Source organism: Triticum urartu, chromosome 2 (genome assembly GCF_003073215.2).
Source record: "Triticum urartu cultivar G1812 chromosome 2, Tu2.1, whole genome shotgun sequence".
Classification (NCBI taxonomy): Eukaryota; Viridiplantae; Streptophyta; class Magnoliopsida; order Poales; family Poaceae; genus Triticum; species Triticum urartu.
Genome location: NC_053023.1, coordinates 114,766,917 through 114,782,708, shown reverse-complemented (window position 1 = coordinate 114,782,708; position 15,792 = coordinate 114,766,917). Strand labels below are relative to the sequence as shown.

Below are 15,792 nucleotides of genomic sequence, written 5' to 3'. Positions count from 1 at the left end.
CCCTTTTTCTGAATCCGCTTCCAGACTCTGAAAAAGGACCCGCTTTTTACACACCGGGGCCACGGCACGGGGGACCAGGAGGCGGCCGTGTGCGGTGCGGTGGTGTAGCTGGGGCACCGCACGGCCTCCTCGTGTTCCCCCGCCTCTCGCTTCAAGCCGGAGGCTGGAGCACGCGGACCGCGCCGGAGCCATCCATCCATCCAATCCGCGCCGTCGCCGCCTCCCCCCTCCGGCCGTGTCAGCTCCGCGTCCACATGCGTGTCGCCGGCCCGCCGTCGCCACTTGTTCGCTGGAGCGGGATCGTTACGGCTTGTTCGCTGGAGCCTAATCTAGCCAGGTAAGCACATAAACTAGCGTCGGAGGCTTTCGCAGCGCAAAAATGTGGGCCATCCTGAATAATTTCTGCCTCCGCTGCAGAGTTGCAGGTGTCACCTCCAAAGTCCAACGGCTCCACGCCCAGCCTCCACCACGTCACGCTCATCCGGCTACGTCCCAATCTTAGCGGGAACGGGCGGAGGATGCATCGCGTCAGGTCGCCGTTGTCGCTCGCCGAAAGCCTCGCTGCCGGAATCTCTTCCCTTTCCCCCTTCCACGCCAAATACCCCCAGTTTAGGATATAAATTACGGAGTATAATTATTGCAAAGTAGTACTTCTAGCAGTAGTAGTACTGTATACCTGTGAGTTGTGCTATTTAGAAATGTTTTAGGTTTCATTCAAAGCCACGAGTTCGATCGATGGTAACTAAACTAGAGTAGAGTAGTACCCAAGCACTTAATTAGCATACCATGTGGAGCAGTAACAGTCTCCATCAGCCTTTCCATTTGACACCTTGTGTTTCTTGAAAATTCTAGATCAATACCCAGTTAAGTGTCGTCGACATCATATGATCTGTATTCACATATGTGTCAAATTGTATACAACACGCGTCAGCGTACCCACTCATCCTACTACTAATTCCTAAACATTATGCTTGATAAGACAAGTTGTAGAACATCTTTCGAAGTTGCTCCGCAGACAACGAGTCCACGGTTATCCACCAATTGGCCGCCCCCAAAATCCGTACTAGATCCAAGAACCAGTTTCAAAAAGCAATCCTTCGAAAAGTCGTCTAGTCTAACAAATGGACACCATAGTTTCAAGTTTCAACATACAAGAGGCGATTTCTGCAAGAAATCTCATCCACTCTTTTGCAGCAAGGCCTAGGTCAGGCACTTTTCTTATAATTTAACCAAACCAGAGGGGCTTTCTGCAAAACAAGGGAGTCCCGTCCATCCGCTCCTCGCAGTAATCAATCCCAGGTGTGAAGTGTCCGACCGACCAGTGGACTCACGGGCCCGGACAAAACCCAAGCACACGTACACCACACCTCTCCTTCTCCCCTCCCCTCACAGGAGAAGAAGAAAAGAAGGAAGCCAAAAATCGCGAGCACGCACGAAGAGCGGAGATCCGAATCGCCGCCAAAGGAGGGCCCGATCGCTTCCTCCGCAAGACCTCCGCCCGCGCGATCGAGTAAGCTTCCTCCCCTCCCGCCTCAATCCGCCATTAATCCCGCCGCGGCTCCGTGCTTTCCTTCCTGTTTGAGCACGGCCGCGGCGGCGTGCGAGTTCTTGATTCTTCGTCCGATGCGAGATTGTTCCCCTGGCTTGGACGATTTTGCGGTGCTTTTATGTTTATTTTTCGAGGTTTTTCATGTCGGTTTCGTTCTCTTGGGTGTAAAGTCAGTTGCAGGAAGAATCTAATTTTGGTCTGGAACTGAGGTTGCAACCAACCAAAGATGGAAATTCCCCTTGTAGTTCATACCATGGATTAGTAGGACTACTCGGTCTCGTTGTGCGATGAAATCATGGGCGGTCCGGGAAGAATTTTCATTCTTTGCGGTGTTTACGTCACTGCGTAAAAGAAGAGCGCTAGAACCCCACTGCCATAAAAAAAACTCTCTGTTTTACAGAGGAAGTATTTAAAGCCAGTTTAGTAGTAGTAGAACTTGAATATTTCACCTTGCTAGGTACAGTTAGTTCTGTAATCTCAAGCGTGTTCAATCTTACCATGTAATAATATTATACTAGTTAGGATTAGATTACTAATTAATGATGAGGACATGCCGAAATATGAGCCTGTACGGAGATGAGAAATTTCTTGTGCAAGTCAAACATTCAGGTTTGGTTGATGCACATAGGACTGACCATGATTTGAAGGAATTATAACTGGACATGATTGAAATGATTTCGCTCATAATTGCTGCAAATAATAATGGTGCTGGGACAAGGATTTCTGCTATATCTGGTCCATTATGACATATTTTTAGGAGCTATAAAAATGGCATGCTTTATTTGGTTGCTTACTTTCGCTTTTTATTTAGAAAAGATGGTTTTAGGTCATGCATACATACGGTTGGGTGCAAAAAGTAGCTGAATTATTGCAGACAGAAAGCAGGTTCGGTGTCAGTCGGTGGCAATGATTAGTGAATGTAGGGCAGGATCAGTAAAGTTCTTTTGGCCAGTTGCTGCACATAGTTATCTATTGTTATTGCAGTTTTGTTATCTCTGCTCCCCTTGGAACATGGATAGAGACTTGGCATTGCAAAATAACTTTGGGCTACTGTTTGACAGCTTCACAATTGTTTTATTCCATACTACTCGAAAAAAATATACTGATAATGCTACTTCCCACATGTAGTGCAGTGTACTCTTACTTGCTTGAATTTTGTGCTATAATTCGGTCTCATAACGTCACTTTCATTACACAATTTTTAGGAGCGAACATTGCGGAGGTCTAAGGAATGGAGTCGACTCATGCATCTGAAGAAAATAACTCAAAAGAGTCATCTCCGGTAGAAATCCCAGAAACTTGTGTGGACTCACCAACTCTGGAAGTCAGTAGCAATGGTGTTCACGAAAATATCAATGCAAACATGGAAAAGTCAGCTCAAGCAGCCACATCGGGTATCTCTAATGGCCTTCCAGTTGCTGCCGATGATTCGGAGTTATCTTCACACTCAGAGGTATTGGCAGAGTCTCATCCTGATGTAGCAGAGCATGACGTGGAATCAAATTCCCCCACAGGGGCAGGTCCTGAAATGCTCTCAAATTCAGGACCAACTGAGAAATCCAAACACTCGGTGAAGGGTCAGGCAGATCATTCTTCTTCAGTACATCCCGTCGAAGTGAACCATGTTGAAGACAAGGCACGTTTTCAGAGAAAAATTGCTGTAAAACCAAAAGTGATGGAAGAGTCAGAAGCAAAACCTGAAAGTCCATATAAAGGTCTTATTGACACTGCTGCGCCTTTTGAGTCTGTGAGAGAAGCTGTCACCAAGTTTGGAGGAATCGTTGATTGGAAAGCTCACAAAGTTCAGATGATGGAGGTAATTCTTGTCAAGTCTTAGCCATACATATGCTCATACATTATCTGATACTCCACAAGGATTAGAGTACATAACTGAATTTGCATTATGGAGTATCAGATAATGTAAGTACACAACTACATGATTATCATAGTTTAGAGTACATAACTGAATTTTAATCATGTAGAGTACTCTAAAGGAATTTCCTTTTTATGCAGAGACGCAAGTTCATACAGCTTGAACTTGAAAATGCTCAGAAAGAAATTCCAAAATGCAAAGAAGAACTAGAAGCTGCAGAGATGGCTAAATCACAGGTACTTGATGAACTAGAGACTACTAAGAGAATTATAGAAGAGCTGAAGCATGAACTGGAGAAAGCACAGATGGAAGAAGTTCAAGCAAAACAGGACTCTGAGCTTGCACAACTGAGGGTGCAAGAAATTGAGCGGGGAGTAGCTGACGATTCTAGTGTAATAGCCAAGACTCAAATGGAAGTCGCAAAAGAAAGACACGAAAAATCTGTTGCCGAACTTAAATCAGTAAAGGAGGAGCTGAGAACATTACACGAAGAGTATGCTAGCTTAGTCAATGAAAGGGACAGAGCAATCAAAAGGGCTGAAGAAGTGTTAGCCGCCGGGAAAGATATCGAGAAGCGAGTGGAGGGGCTGACTGTAGAACTGATTGCAGCTAAAGGATCTCTTGAGTTGGCCCATGCTGCACATCATGATGCTGAAGAACGTAGAATCGGCGCAGTACTGGCAAAAGAGCAAGATTGCCTTGCTTGGGATAGAGAGTTGGTCCAGGCACAAGAGGAGCTGCAACAACTGAACAATAAGCTTCTGTCCCAAAATGATTTGAAGAAGAATCTTGAAGCAAATTTGCGCAAGTTGCATGGCCTCAAGTCTGAGCTTGCAGACTATGTGGAGAGTATACTGTGCAAAGAAGCTTTAGGAGTTGCCAAGGAGCATGAGTCTGAAGATGCTAGACAAATTAGCAGCTCAATTAAGGAAACTCTAGCTTCAACACAGAAAGAGCTCGAGGAGGTTAAAGCAAACATAGAAAATACAAAAACTGAGGCCAAATTGTTAAGAGTTGCGGCGACAACTCTCAGATCAGAGCTCGACAGGGAGAAAGCTTCACTTGACTCATTGCAGCAGAGGGAAGTGATGGCATCAATTGCAGTTTCTTCACTAGAAGCTGAGCTCAACAGGACTCAAAAAGAGATAGAATCTGTGAGATCCAAGGAAGAAGATGCCCAAGAGAAAATGGTGGAGCTCCCTAAGATGTTGCAGCAAGCAGCTCAGGAGGCCGAGGATGCCAAGGACGCAGCTCAAGCAGCAGAAGAGGAGCTGAGAAAAGCCAAGGAAGATACTGAGCAAACCAAAGCAGCTGCAACTACAACAAGCAGCAGGTTATGTGCTGTTCTGAAGGAAATAGAAGCATCCAAAGCGTCCGAGAGGCTAGCACTTGCGGCAGTTCGAGCATTGAATGAAAGCAAAGAGGCCAGCGACGTCGAGGATTCTCCCAGAGGAGTGACGCTTCCTATAAGCGAGTATTACGCCCTTGGCAAGAAAGCACAAGACGCTGAAGAACTGGCAAATGAGAAGGTGACAGAAGCGCTGGCACAGGTAGAGTCCGTGAAAGGCTCTGAATTAGAGAGCCTAGACAGGCTAACTGAAGCAACAAAGGAGATGGATGAAAAGAAGAGAACTCTTGAACTTGCATTGGAGAGAGCCGAGAGGGCAAACGAGGGGAAACTCGCCGCTGAGCAGCAACTGAGGAAATGGAGGTCTGACCATGAGCAGCGCCGGAAAATTCAGGAGGCCGCGAAGCGTGCGGTTAACCCCGTGAGTAGCCCATTTGTCGATCCTTACCTGAAAGAGCAGGATTCACGGCTGCACATGTCAGGCAGTAGCTACGAGGACCATGTTCCGAACCGAAAGTTGCGAAAGAAAAAGTCGTTTCTCCCTCGAATGGGCTCATTTTTGTCGAGAAATACCCCGGCACAAACATAAGAAAACAGGTCATAAAAGCGCGGATCGACGAGCTGTACATTGCTGTAATAAGTTATTCAATTTGTCTTGTAAGTTGGTTTCTGTTTAAGCTGTAATCTGTTGGTATAAACCCAGGGGGTATTTTTCCACAAAAATCATTCTTTGGGCAACTCAGGATAGTTTTTGTGAGGAAATGCTCGAATGTAGCACTGTTCTGTTCGGAAGTACCTTTCTACACCCAGGAGCAAATGCTCCTGGTATGAATAGTAAAATTAAAAAACTAGAAAAAATGTTCAAAAAATTCTGAATTTTTTTTGTGACATACTTTCACAAATGTTTGATGTGCACGCAAAATTTCATTGCGAAATCACATTGGTGGAAGGCGTGCCAAAAAAAAAATCAGAGCTCCAAAATGCTTTTGTAAGTAACATTTTCAAAGCATCGATTTTGTTTTTTTTACCACGCCTTCCATCAATGTGATTTTGCGATGAAATTTTGTAGGCGCAACAAACATTTGTGAAAGTATGGCACAAAAAAATTTCAGAATTTTTGAATTTATTTGATTTTACTGTTCACACCAGGAGCATTTGCTCCTGGGTGTAGAAACTCCACGTCCTGTTCTGTTCTGTTATCTTCCTCCTCTTGCGAGGACAGTGCCTTTTTTTTATGGGTTACAATTCTTTTTTTTGGGTGTAGTCCTCCTTCAACATCTTAGCCCAACTGTTGAGCTCTGAATAAATGGGAGGCCATGCCGGCATGGTTAATCCTAGCATGTTTTCTCTGAAGACCTGAAGTTGGTAACACCATGTCCTTGTGCCAAAGCTATAGCATCAGTAACAAAAGCACGGCAGAACTATATCAAACTAGATGATGCCCCACACGTTGTTGCGGGAATGAGGTTTTGATTATATATGAAACATAAATATTTAAAATGATAGTTTTTGAACGAATGTAAGAATTAAATGTTAATAGCATAATAGAATGGAATTTTCCATGCATGCATGTTTGCATGTTGGGGTGGATTTTTATTATGAATACTTGCATGTTTAGGTGGGCCTTTCCCATGAATGTTGAATGATGGGATGGCATGCTCGCATGTTGAGAGAAATATGTTAATGAGGATTAGCTATTTAGATATAAGCAGGTTTGGCAGTAGAGGGAGTAGTGTTAAAAACACTATTATATTATGGGACAGAGGGAGTAGAAGATAAGAGCAAGTACACTAGTGGGCTATAAGCCTGCTTACATGGCATTTTTGTCTATGTGAAGGAGAGAGCAAAGAAAAAATGAAGAAGTGGGCTCTCATGCAATAGCCCGCCTCTACGCGTGCTCCTAGGCAAAGGCATTTAATGAGAAGAGAGATAGAGAGAAAATGAAAAAAAGTTGTGGACTTAGGGTGTGTTTGGATTGCTGCCGCTGTCCGCCGAACCAATATATTGTCGTTGACTACGAAGCTAGCGTCTGTTTGGATGGTTTTCAAATTATTGACGCGCCGCAAGCCCATTGAACATCCACGTTCAATACGTGACCAATTTTTGGGCGAGGCGTTGGCGGCCGATTCCTCCGCCAAAAATTTGGCGTGCCAATCGTTGGCAGGGCCAACGCTGGCGAGATCCGAACGCATCCTTATAGCCAACCTTATAGCCAACTCTATTGTATGAGTAACTAATAGTGCTAATTCTTAATGACATGACATGTCTATATAGCCAGCAGCTGGCTATATTATTAACCATGCTCTAAGCAGGTTTGGCAGGCCAGCACGGAATAACTTCTGGTAGAATCTCCTTCCTTTTTGTTCCCCTTTTGGATTGGTCTTTCAACGGAGAATCTCCTTCATCTAGGCCCTACCACTTCCCCCACTTCGAATTTATTCCCACGCCTCGTTGCTGCAAGCAAGCATAGGAATATAATCTGGCAGTAGTATGAAATAACCACACACCTACGCGGCTACACCAAACATCAGAAAAAATGCAGGCAATGCATGGTTTTTATTGGAAAATTCAGACAAAGTGTAAGAATCGACCAATGTGATATGTCTCTCGAAAAAGATCGCAACGTGATACACATAAACTTATTCGTCAGAGAAAGAGTGTGACACGCACTTGCTGACTAGCCCTGCGTGTAAAGAGCGATGCGATGCCTGAAAATTCAGCTCACCCTCCACCAAGAACTTGATAAGATTCAGATCAGCGCCCCCTCGCAGCCTGCAGATGAAGACGAACAAAGCCACGAGATGCTGCGCGGATCGGATCGACTATAAAAGGAGGCGCAGCCGCGAGAGGCCCTCACACCATCCATCACCTTAGCTAGCATAGCATCCCGTCTCTGCAGCTGTAAGGGTCTCGAGCTTGCTAACGCGGCCGGTCATGGCGATCAGGGGGGTACCTTCGCAGCGGGAGATGACGGTGGCGGAGTTCAAGGAGTGGCTGAAGCAGTTCGACGCGGACGGCGACGGCCGGATCAGCAGGGACGAGCTCCGCGAGGCCATCCGCCGCCGCGGCGGCTGGTTCACCACCCTCAGGGCCGGCCGCGCCGTCCGCCGCGCCGACAGGGACAACAGCGGCTTCATCGACGACGCCGAGGTGGAGAACCTCGTCGCCTTCGCGCAGAAGGATCTCGGCATGAGGATCTCTGCCTGGTAGCCGCCTGCCTAGGCTGGCTCCATGGTTTTTTTTATCTCGGCCTACTGAATGAAAACTACTCCATTTGTTTTAAAATATAGTGTTTTCTCTATTCTTGTGCTTCAACTTCAACCATAAATTTAATCAATGAGATCGACTGCGGCGGGAGGAAAAATTATACCGGAAAAATTATATAGTTGAAAACTTCTTTTGAATACGAATTCACTGGTATAACTTTTACTCCCGCCGCAGTTAATCTCATTGGTTAAATTTATAGTCAAAGTTGGACCTTAGAAATTGCGGATGCACTATATTTTAAAATGAAGGAAGTACCAGCAACCACCATAGTACAGTACCTGTCTAGCGTCGTATGATATGGTTGAGCTTGACATGCCAACTTCTCCTGAATAATATGTGTAAAATCGGGAGACTTAATTAAGGTTCGCCACTATGCAGTTACTTCATTATGGAATGTTTGTGTATGGAATTTGATGTTGTACCCCCTCAGGCCAACTCCACGAACCCGTTTTGTCTGGATTCTATTTGGGTCAGCCAAAGAGGCGCCGTCCGACCTCTTCTATTTTTGCGTGGGTAGTGCTGCTAAGCGGACCAAATGTATAAATTTTTTCATGCATATGTCTAACTAAAAATAAACACGTTTATAGTTTACAATCAAATGAATCACATGCCCCAATTATAAACAGTTTATAAAAATCTCAAAGTTTACAACCAAACTTAAATTGTCACAAATACATCGAAAGAAAATGAATCAATACATCTACTGGTGGCCATGGTGAGTCCGCATGTGCTCAACCAAGTCATTTCAGAAAAGAAAGGTAATTTATTATTCTAATTTCATTGAATCTATCAAAGATAACATAATTGCCCTGTTAGTTTTAGCTATATCAGGTAAAAATCGAGCGAGCTAGTCTTGGCTCAAACTCGGTTCATATTTCAACCAAGCCAACACCATATTTGTCCTGGGATCAGAGGGAATAGGATCGGATCAATGGGGCTCATGGGGTAGGATTGCCGATTTGGGGAGTAAGGAGAGTGGAGCATGAAATATATTAGTGTTAGTGGCCTACTCTTCAGCGACATGTGCACCAACCACTATATACGATGGTGTGTGTGCGATTTGAGTAGGTGGCTAAAGATGATTTTACCCAACATGGGTGACAGATTTTGTTTTTTCGACATGCATGGTAATAACATGCTCTTGTTGCTTGGTCCAAAGTGTGCATGGCAAAAATTCAAGGCGGTCCCGAGGTGATCACTATTAACATTCAGAACAAGGCTCGCCCAGGAAATTGCACAAATTTTATAATGGGCACGACATGCCCTGGGTTAACTCATATAGGATTCCTACTATACACAGGCTCTCTTCGTGATAATCATATGCAAGGTTTTTCTTTTGGGTGAAAGGCAAATATCAAGACAATGGCCAAATTTAATTTAGGTGATGGTAAAAGTGTGCTTTTCTGGACTGCTATTTGGAATACTACTGCTTGTTTGTTCAGTTTTGACATCTTTTTAATTACCTTTGCAAAGGATGTTAATCTGAATGTGGAAACAATGCTTCGTAATGATTTTTTGAGGATCTTTTTCACTTGCCACTCACCACTAAAGCACATCAAGAATTCTTGCAAATCGAGGACTTGTGTTCAAATCTCACTTCTTATGATCATAGGAATTCAAATGACACCTAGAGCTACATCCGAGGTAATGCTAAATTTTCAATTGTCAAGGGTTATAAAATGATGATTGGTGCTCAATCAGCTCCACCTCACTTCAAATGGATTTGGGGAAGTTCTCAGCCCAAAGCCCAAAAACACTAGGGTGTTTTTTGGTTCTTACTCCAAGAAAGATTCAATGCTAGAAACTTACTGTTGAGAAATAATTTTGTTCTACAAAACTACAATTGTGCCATTTTGCAATGTTAGCACAAAGAAATTTGGCATCATCTTTTCTTGGATTGCCCTTCTCTAAAAGGTGATGGAACTTTGTCTATCCCAACAGGGGCACAAACCTTTGAGTGTTGGATGCATTTGTTGATCCAAGAATAGGATAAATAAGGTTATTATCATTGCTGGTTGGGTCATATGGATGTCAAGAATCAACAAGATCTTCATAATTGTGGACCCAACTTTGCGCAATTGGAAAGGCGTCTATGTAAAGGATCTTTTGGTTCATAGGGTAGAAAAATCATAGGAAGTGAGATGACATGTATCTCAAATCCTATGAGTAGAAATAGGAAAGAAGATGCTCTTTGATTACATCATAGAATTTTTTTCCATTGAGCCTAGGTTAATGTTTATTTTCCTATGAAATGTGGAGGATAGGAAGAATTCCTCCATAGGAATAGGATTCCATTCCATAAACCAAAGGTCTCTAAAGGAAATTTTCCTATAGAAATCCTATCCTATGAAATTCCTACAAGATTCCTCTAAACGAAAGGAGGCTTTACTTTGCTAAGCTACAGAATCAAGAGGAAATATATTAATATCTTCAAGGCATGGCTAGCTGATCTCCTTTAATCTATGGCTAGACTTAGGTCTAGTTTTACAACACAGTTTCAGAAAACCTGGATATTATAATGTGTGGGTAGTGCATGCTCTATTTTCTTAAAGTTTAGTGTTTCTCAGTTTTTGACAAAACTATCAAAGCATTTGGTTGACATTTTTTTAACCTTAGTTTTGATCGATGGTTACCCATGTATGGTAGCTGAACCTAGCTTAGGTACACCTAAGACCTGTCATAGTGGGGAATATCATAAACTACTCCTCCCAAACTGTTACGTGATTAATTCATTGGTAGAGTCCCAATTTGAGTTATGACCCAGATTTATTTTATTAACTTTTCTTGGTTCATGTGCTATTGTAACTCACACACATCATTAATTACAGTGCCACGTCATATTATTATTTTACTTAGATAGCAATGCATAATAGAGAATGTATGTTTGGCTCTCGGCCTCGATGGAGGCCGATTTTTTGAAAAATTCAAAATTAAAAAAATTTTGGTTTCAAAAAATCTGAAAAAAATTGTACAAGTAAAACAAGAATGTGAGGCGTATGTGTGTGAAATTTTAGGATGAAATACGTTGAAATGTCACCTGTACGAAAAAGACAAATTCATGGTCTAGGAGGATGAATAGTATCATGTGTTAAAAATCCTCAGATTTGTCTTTTTTGCACAACCCTCATTTCAATGTATTTCATCCTAAAAATTTACACACTTATGCACTATGCCTTCATCTCTCTGTGTAAATATTTTTAGAATTTTATGAAATGTAAAAATATAAATTTTCACAAGTTTTGAATTTTGTATTTGAAGACCTCCATGAAGCTCGGCCTCCAAAAGCATTTATGTGCATAATACTCTTATGATATCTTTTTATGTAAGAGGTCTAAGGAGCTACACGATCGAATCAATCATGCTAATGTCGATCGCCGGCTGCATGCAACCTTGCCATGTATGAGGTCATTTGTGGTCGAGCCATCTCTGGTCAAGGGATGGAGAAATAGAGAAGATTGTATAGTGTAGGTACGGATGAACTAATTTTGGACAAGAAGAAGATATAGAGATAGACTGAGATAAAGCATGTCAAATGTTTTGGCTAGGACGACATCCCAGATTGACATGGACATCTAAATATACTAAATCTAGCCAGGTTTCTTTTATCTAATTTTTTAAGTTTTTTTTACAGTGGTAATCAGACCAATGAGGTGGTGACACGCTATTTACTGGGGGACCTTGCGGGGTATGCTTTCGTGTGCGCTTGGCGATTTTTCTGACGACCGCTTCGTTCCTTTTGTTTTTTGTTTTATCCTGTGTAGAGTCAAGCGGTTGTGCTCTTTGGTCCATGGTTCTCTTCTTGATTATCTCCCTCTCTCCGAAAGTCTCCAGACCAATCTGATGATGCTGTTGCGCCACCGTTCCACCACCGGACGTTTCTATAAAAGGGCTTGCTTCGACCATTCGGGCCGTCCCGTACCGCCCCATTATTGCATCACGCTACCGGAGCCCCCCGTCCTGGATCCCTACTGTAAGTGCATCTAGTGCCATCCCTAGTTGGTTTTGGAGTATTGACGACAAACTTGGTTGAGAGACTAATGTGTTTGTGAGAATTGCAGGATAACACAGGTAGTAGTCCCTCATTGATTCGGTTTACCTACCAGAGACGATCTCTAAAAATGTGTGAAGACATTGAAGACAATTGTGTTCTGTGAAGATATTCACATTGAAGACTATGACATGAGAAGACATCACGTGAAGACTATAGAGTGCGAAGACATAGTTGTTTCGTAGTTCCTTTTCTTCTTTGTTGAGTCATAGGAACCACCGTACTGTTAAGTGGGGTCCAAGTGAACAAAGTCAGAGTGACTGATGTGATGCTCAACTAAATCCTATGTCTTCGAGCGAAGACAATGAGAGCAAATCTTATCCAGAGCTGGATGAGTCAGCTTAACTTGTAGCCCAAGTCAAGCTGCCGCGTGTGTTTGAAATCTGACCGTTGGACACGTGTCAGTTCCTTAGTGACCTAGAGTCATTTCGGACAAATTAGGTCAGTTTGCCTCCTGGCTATAAATAGCCCAGCCCTACACCATAAATTGGTGGCTGCTCAGAGTTAGTAAATGGCTTTTGTTGTTTGAGAGCAACCCACCTCCGAAGCATTTGAGAGAGAGTTCTTTCAAGGACAAAGCCCAAAACACCCAGAGCCAAAGAGTGTTAGGCATCATTGAAGTCTTTTTGTCTGCGTGATCTGAAGACTTGTTACACTTGAGGACTGTGAATCCTCCAGCCGGTTAGGCATCGCGTTCTGAGCATCCAAGAGTCATTGTGGATTGCCGGTGAACGAAGTTTGTGAAGGTTTGGAAGTCTACCTTGAAGACTTACCAGAGTGATTGGGCGAGGACTGTGTGTCCATAGCTCAAGGGGAATAAGGTGAAGACGTGGTCTTCTGTGTTAAATCTCAGCCTCCCTAACCAGACGTACAGTTGTCACAGCAACTGGAACTGGTCCAACAAATCCTTGTCCTCTCCAAGCAACTGGAACTGGAACTAGAACTGGCTCTATCTCATACCTCTCTTTACTTACAGTTTGTCTTCGTGAAGTCATTGCCTGCTTGCATGATCTGATTGACTTCACTTTGTGAAGACTGTTGTTGGTTGGCTTCATACTATCTTCCATCCTGATCCATGCTACCTAGCTGCTAATAGTCTTCGAGCTTTCACTTCATTGCTTACTTGACTATGGCTTGTCTAGTGTAGTCTACTTTCCCCTGCATATCAATAGGTTCATTTCTACTGTTTGTCTTCAAAGCCCCCGTGTATTGAAGACTCTCATAAAAATCACCTATTCACCCCCCTCTAGTCGATAACTAGCACTTTCACATACCGCCATGGCCATCTTCAGATCATTGTCCCTGCCACTCTGCGTGTCGCGTTGCTATACGTCGACGGCGACCGGTCGGCGACTGTGGATTGCCGCTGCCGCTGCCTTGGTTTCCAATGCGGGCCGGCCTCACCCCTTGCGTCTCCGCATCTTCGTACCTCATGAACACTCCCAGGTGTCATGTTGCTACCATCCGCTCGTTCCCATCCTGCAATAGCAACGTATGGATGACGACAGCAGACATGCCAATCCCTCCGCGTGCCCGGACGCATCCAGGCGGTTGGCGGTGCAGAAGACACGCGTCCAGGCCAACGAGGCATGCGGCGCCATGCAGGCTGGCAGGCTGCTGAGGTGGCGTGGTGGTAGGGTACCCACGAAGATCTGCATGCCGCCACGCTAGTGCTTGGCTAGTTGGATTAGTATCCACGTACTGCCACATGGGTACTTGCTTCAGTTGGTGGGTTGGCCGCTGAGCTGGGGCGGCGATGGGGGCGGCAAGGTCTTGCCGCGGTCCCGCGTATATTCCTGGCAAGGGTCTTGCCGGGGCCTTGCGAGTGTCTTTGGCAAGGGGCCTTGCCGGGGCCTCGCGGGCATCCTCGGCAAGGAGTCATGTGATCGTCTTGTCTTCTGGCCATCATCTAGTCTTGTAGGCTCTCTGTCTTCACAAAGATTTGCATGCCACCATGGAGGTGCCTCCCGAGCCTCGGTTTCAAAGTGGTCGATGGTGTTGGAACCCTTGGGCTCAAGGGTGGCGGATCTCCTGGTGTCGGGCAAGTTGCCCCAACAAGGGTCTTGCCGAGGCTGCGGAGGCCGCCCCGGCAAGGGCCTTGCCGGGGGGTCCACCTCACCCTCCTGCTCTTCGTGTTTCTGGCTTGGCGTTGTTCTTGTTGTCTTGTGGTTTTGCTTCCTCTGCCCCGCTAGGTGTGGCCGCAGGTGCGGCTCTAACTGTTTGCACACAAGTAAAGGGGTACAAAGGAGAGCCCCCACTTTTGGTGCACCGACAGGAGCCCCCGGGCCTGGGCCATACATAAGAGCGATGCGTTGTTGGGCTAGGCCCAAAACGGTGCATGGGCATGCGGGGCCGAGTTTTACTGCTGTAACTCCCTCGCCCGTCGCGCTTCCCCATGACCCGCGTTGAATGCACGAGCTGGGGGTCATGCGTGGGGCGGTTGCTGCCCTCACGCGTCACATCACAGTGAATGGTAAAGAGGCGGCCCGTACCTTCCCCATAAGAAAAGGGGAAACCGCGGGCGTGCTACTCATTTACCCTCCGCGTCTCTCCAATTTTGGAACCGTCATCCCCCCTCCTTCTTCCTCAAGCGAAAAAGCCGAAACTCTCGCCTCCATCCGTCGCCGCCGCGCCCCCATTGCCCCCAATCCCCCACTGCTCCAGATTCTTCACCTCTTTCCCGGCTACCATGGGACCCAAAACCAGTAAGGGCAAGGGAGTGGCCAAGGACGCCGAGGAGAAGGAGATGCCGGAGAGCGAGTCGGCGGCGCTTCGGACACAGCTTGCCTTCTTTCCCTCGACAGTTGATGCGGTCCACCTCAGGGACTACTTCAGGCCTCTGTGGGGGGCAAAGACGATGGGGCATCCGGCCATGCACATCATCCCCGCCGATTTTGCCAAGGCCGGCCTGGATCAATATCCTTTCTTCGTTGACTACTTCTCCTGCGGGCTCTGTCTCCCTTTCTCCGACTTTTTCAACGACGTCATGCACACCTTCGGCTTCCATCTTCTTGATTTCACGCCAAATGTCGTGGCGTGCATGGCCCTCTTCACCCACCTCTGCGAGGGCTTCACCGGAATGCTTCCTAGCACGGCGCTCTTCCGCCACTACTTCTTTCCCCGCATCCAGGCGTGGGGTGCCATCTCCGGTTGCGTCACCTGGATCCCATGGCCCCAGGAGAAGGGCACTTATCCGAAGGGCGCCCAGAAGGAGAGATAGGAGGAGTGGTGGGGCCGGTGGCTATGGATCGAGGAGGAGGATCCGCAGGAGTTCTGCCAAGTTCGTCAGAGTCTGCCAGTCCGTCGCAAGGACTGGAGAGACCTCGACGCCGACGACAAGAAGCTCGTGATCGCTACTACTAGAATCCATCGCCTCACCATGGCCGGGCTCACCCTTGAGATGATTGGGGCCGATTTCATCCGTCGCCGCATCGCCCCGCTGCATAACAAGGGGAGGCCGGCCTGGCTCTTCAGGAACGCGGCCGATGTCATGAGGCTTCGCCCTGGCTTGAAGCACAACTTCATGGTGATGGGCCATGCCCATTTTTTTAAAGGCTTTTCCAGCTTAATGTAGGTGATGACGGTAGGGCTGAGAGAGCCGGCAAGGCCACGAAGGCCGACAAGGCCGTCAAGGGGCCTCTGTTCGGGTTGCCGGCGGGAGTGGTCCCGCTGAGCAACAACTCTCGCTAAACCGACATCATCGCCAT

General features: G+C 45.9%; 2 protein-coding genes across 2 annotated transcripts; both read left to right on the top strand.

The window, feature by feature from the left end:
* The first annotated feature begins 1,271 nt into the window (after positions 1–1,271).
* Positions 1,272–5,639, top strand: LOC125536230 (protein WEAK CHLOROPLAST MOVEMENT UNDER BLUE LIGHT 1-like). Its single transcript, XM_048699413.1, has 3 exons — positions 1,272–1,510; positions 2,755–3,365; positions 3,563–5,639. The coding sequence occupies exons 2-3, from the start codon at positions 2,781–2,783 to the stop codon at positions 5,357–5,359; spliced, it is 2,382 nt and encodes a 793-aa protein (XP_048555370.1). The 5' UTR covers positions 1,272–1,510; positions 2,755–2,780; the 3' UTR covers positions 5,360–5,639.
* Positions 5,640–7,606: 1,967 nt separating this feature from the next.
* Positions 7,607–8,423, top strand: LOC125536231 (calmodulin-1-like). Its single transcript, XM_048699414.1, has 2 exons — positions 7,607–8,099; positions 8,212–8,423. Exon 1 carries the CDS (start codon positions 7,705–7,707, stop codon positions 7,978–7,980), a length of 276 nt encoding a protein of 91 aa, XP_048555371.1. The 5' UTR covers positions 7,607–7,704; the 3' UTR covers positions 7,981–8,099; positions 8,212–8,423.
* The last annotated feature ends 7,369 nt before the right edge of the window (positions 8,424–15,792 follow it).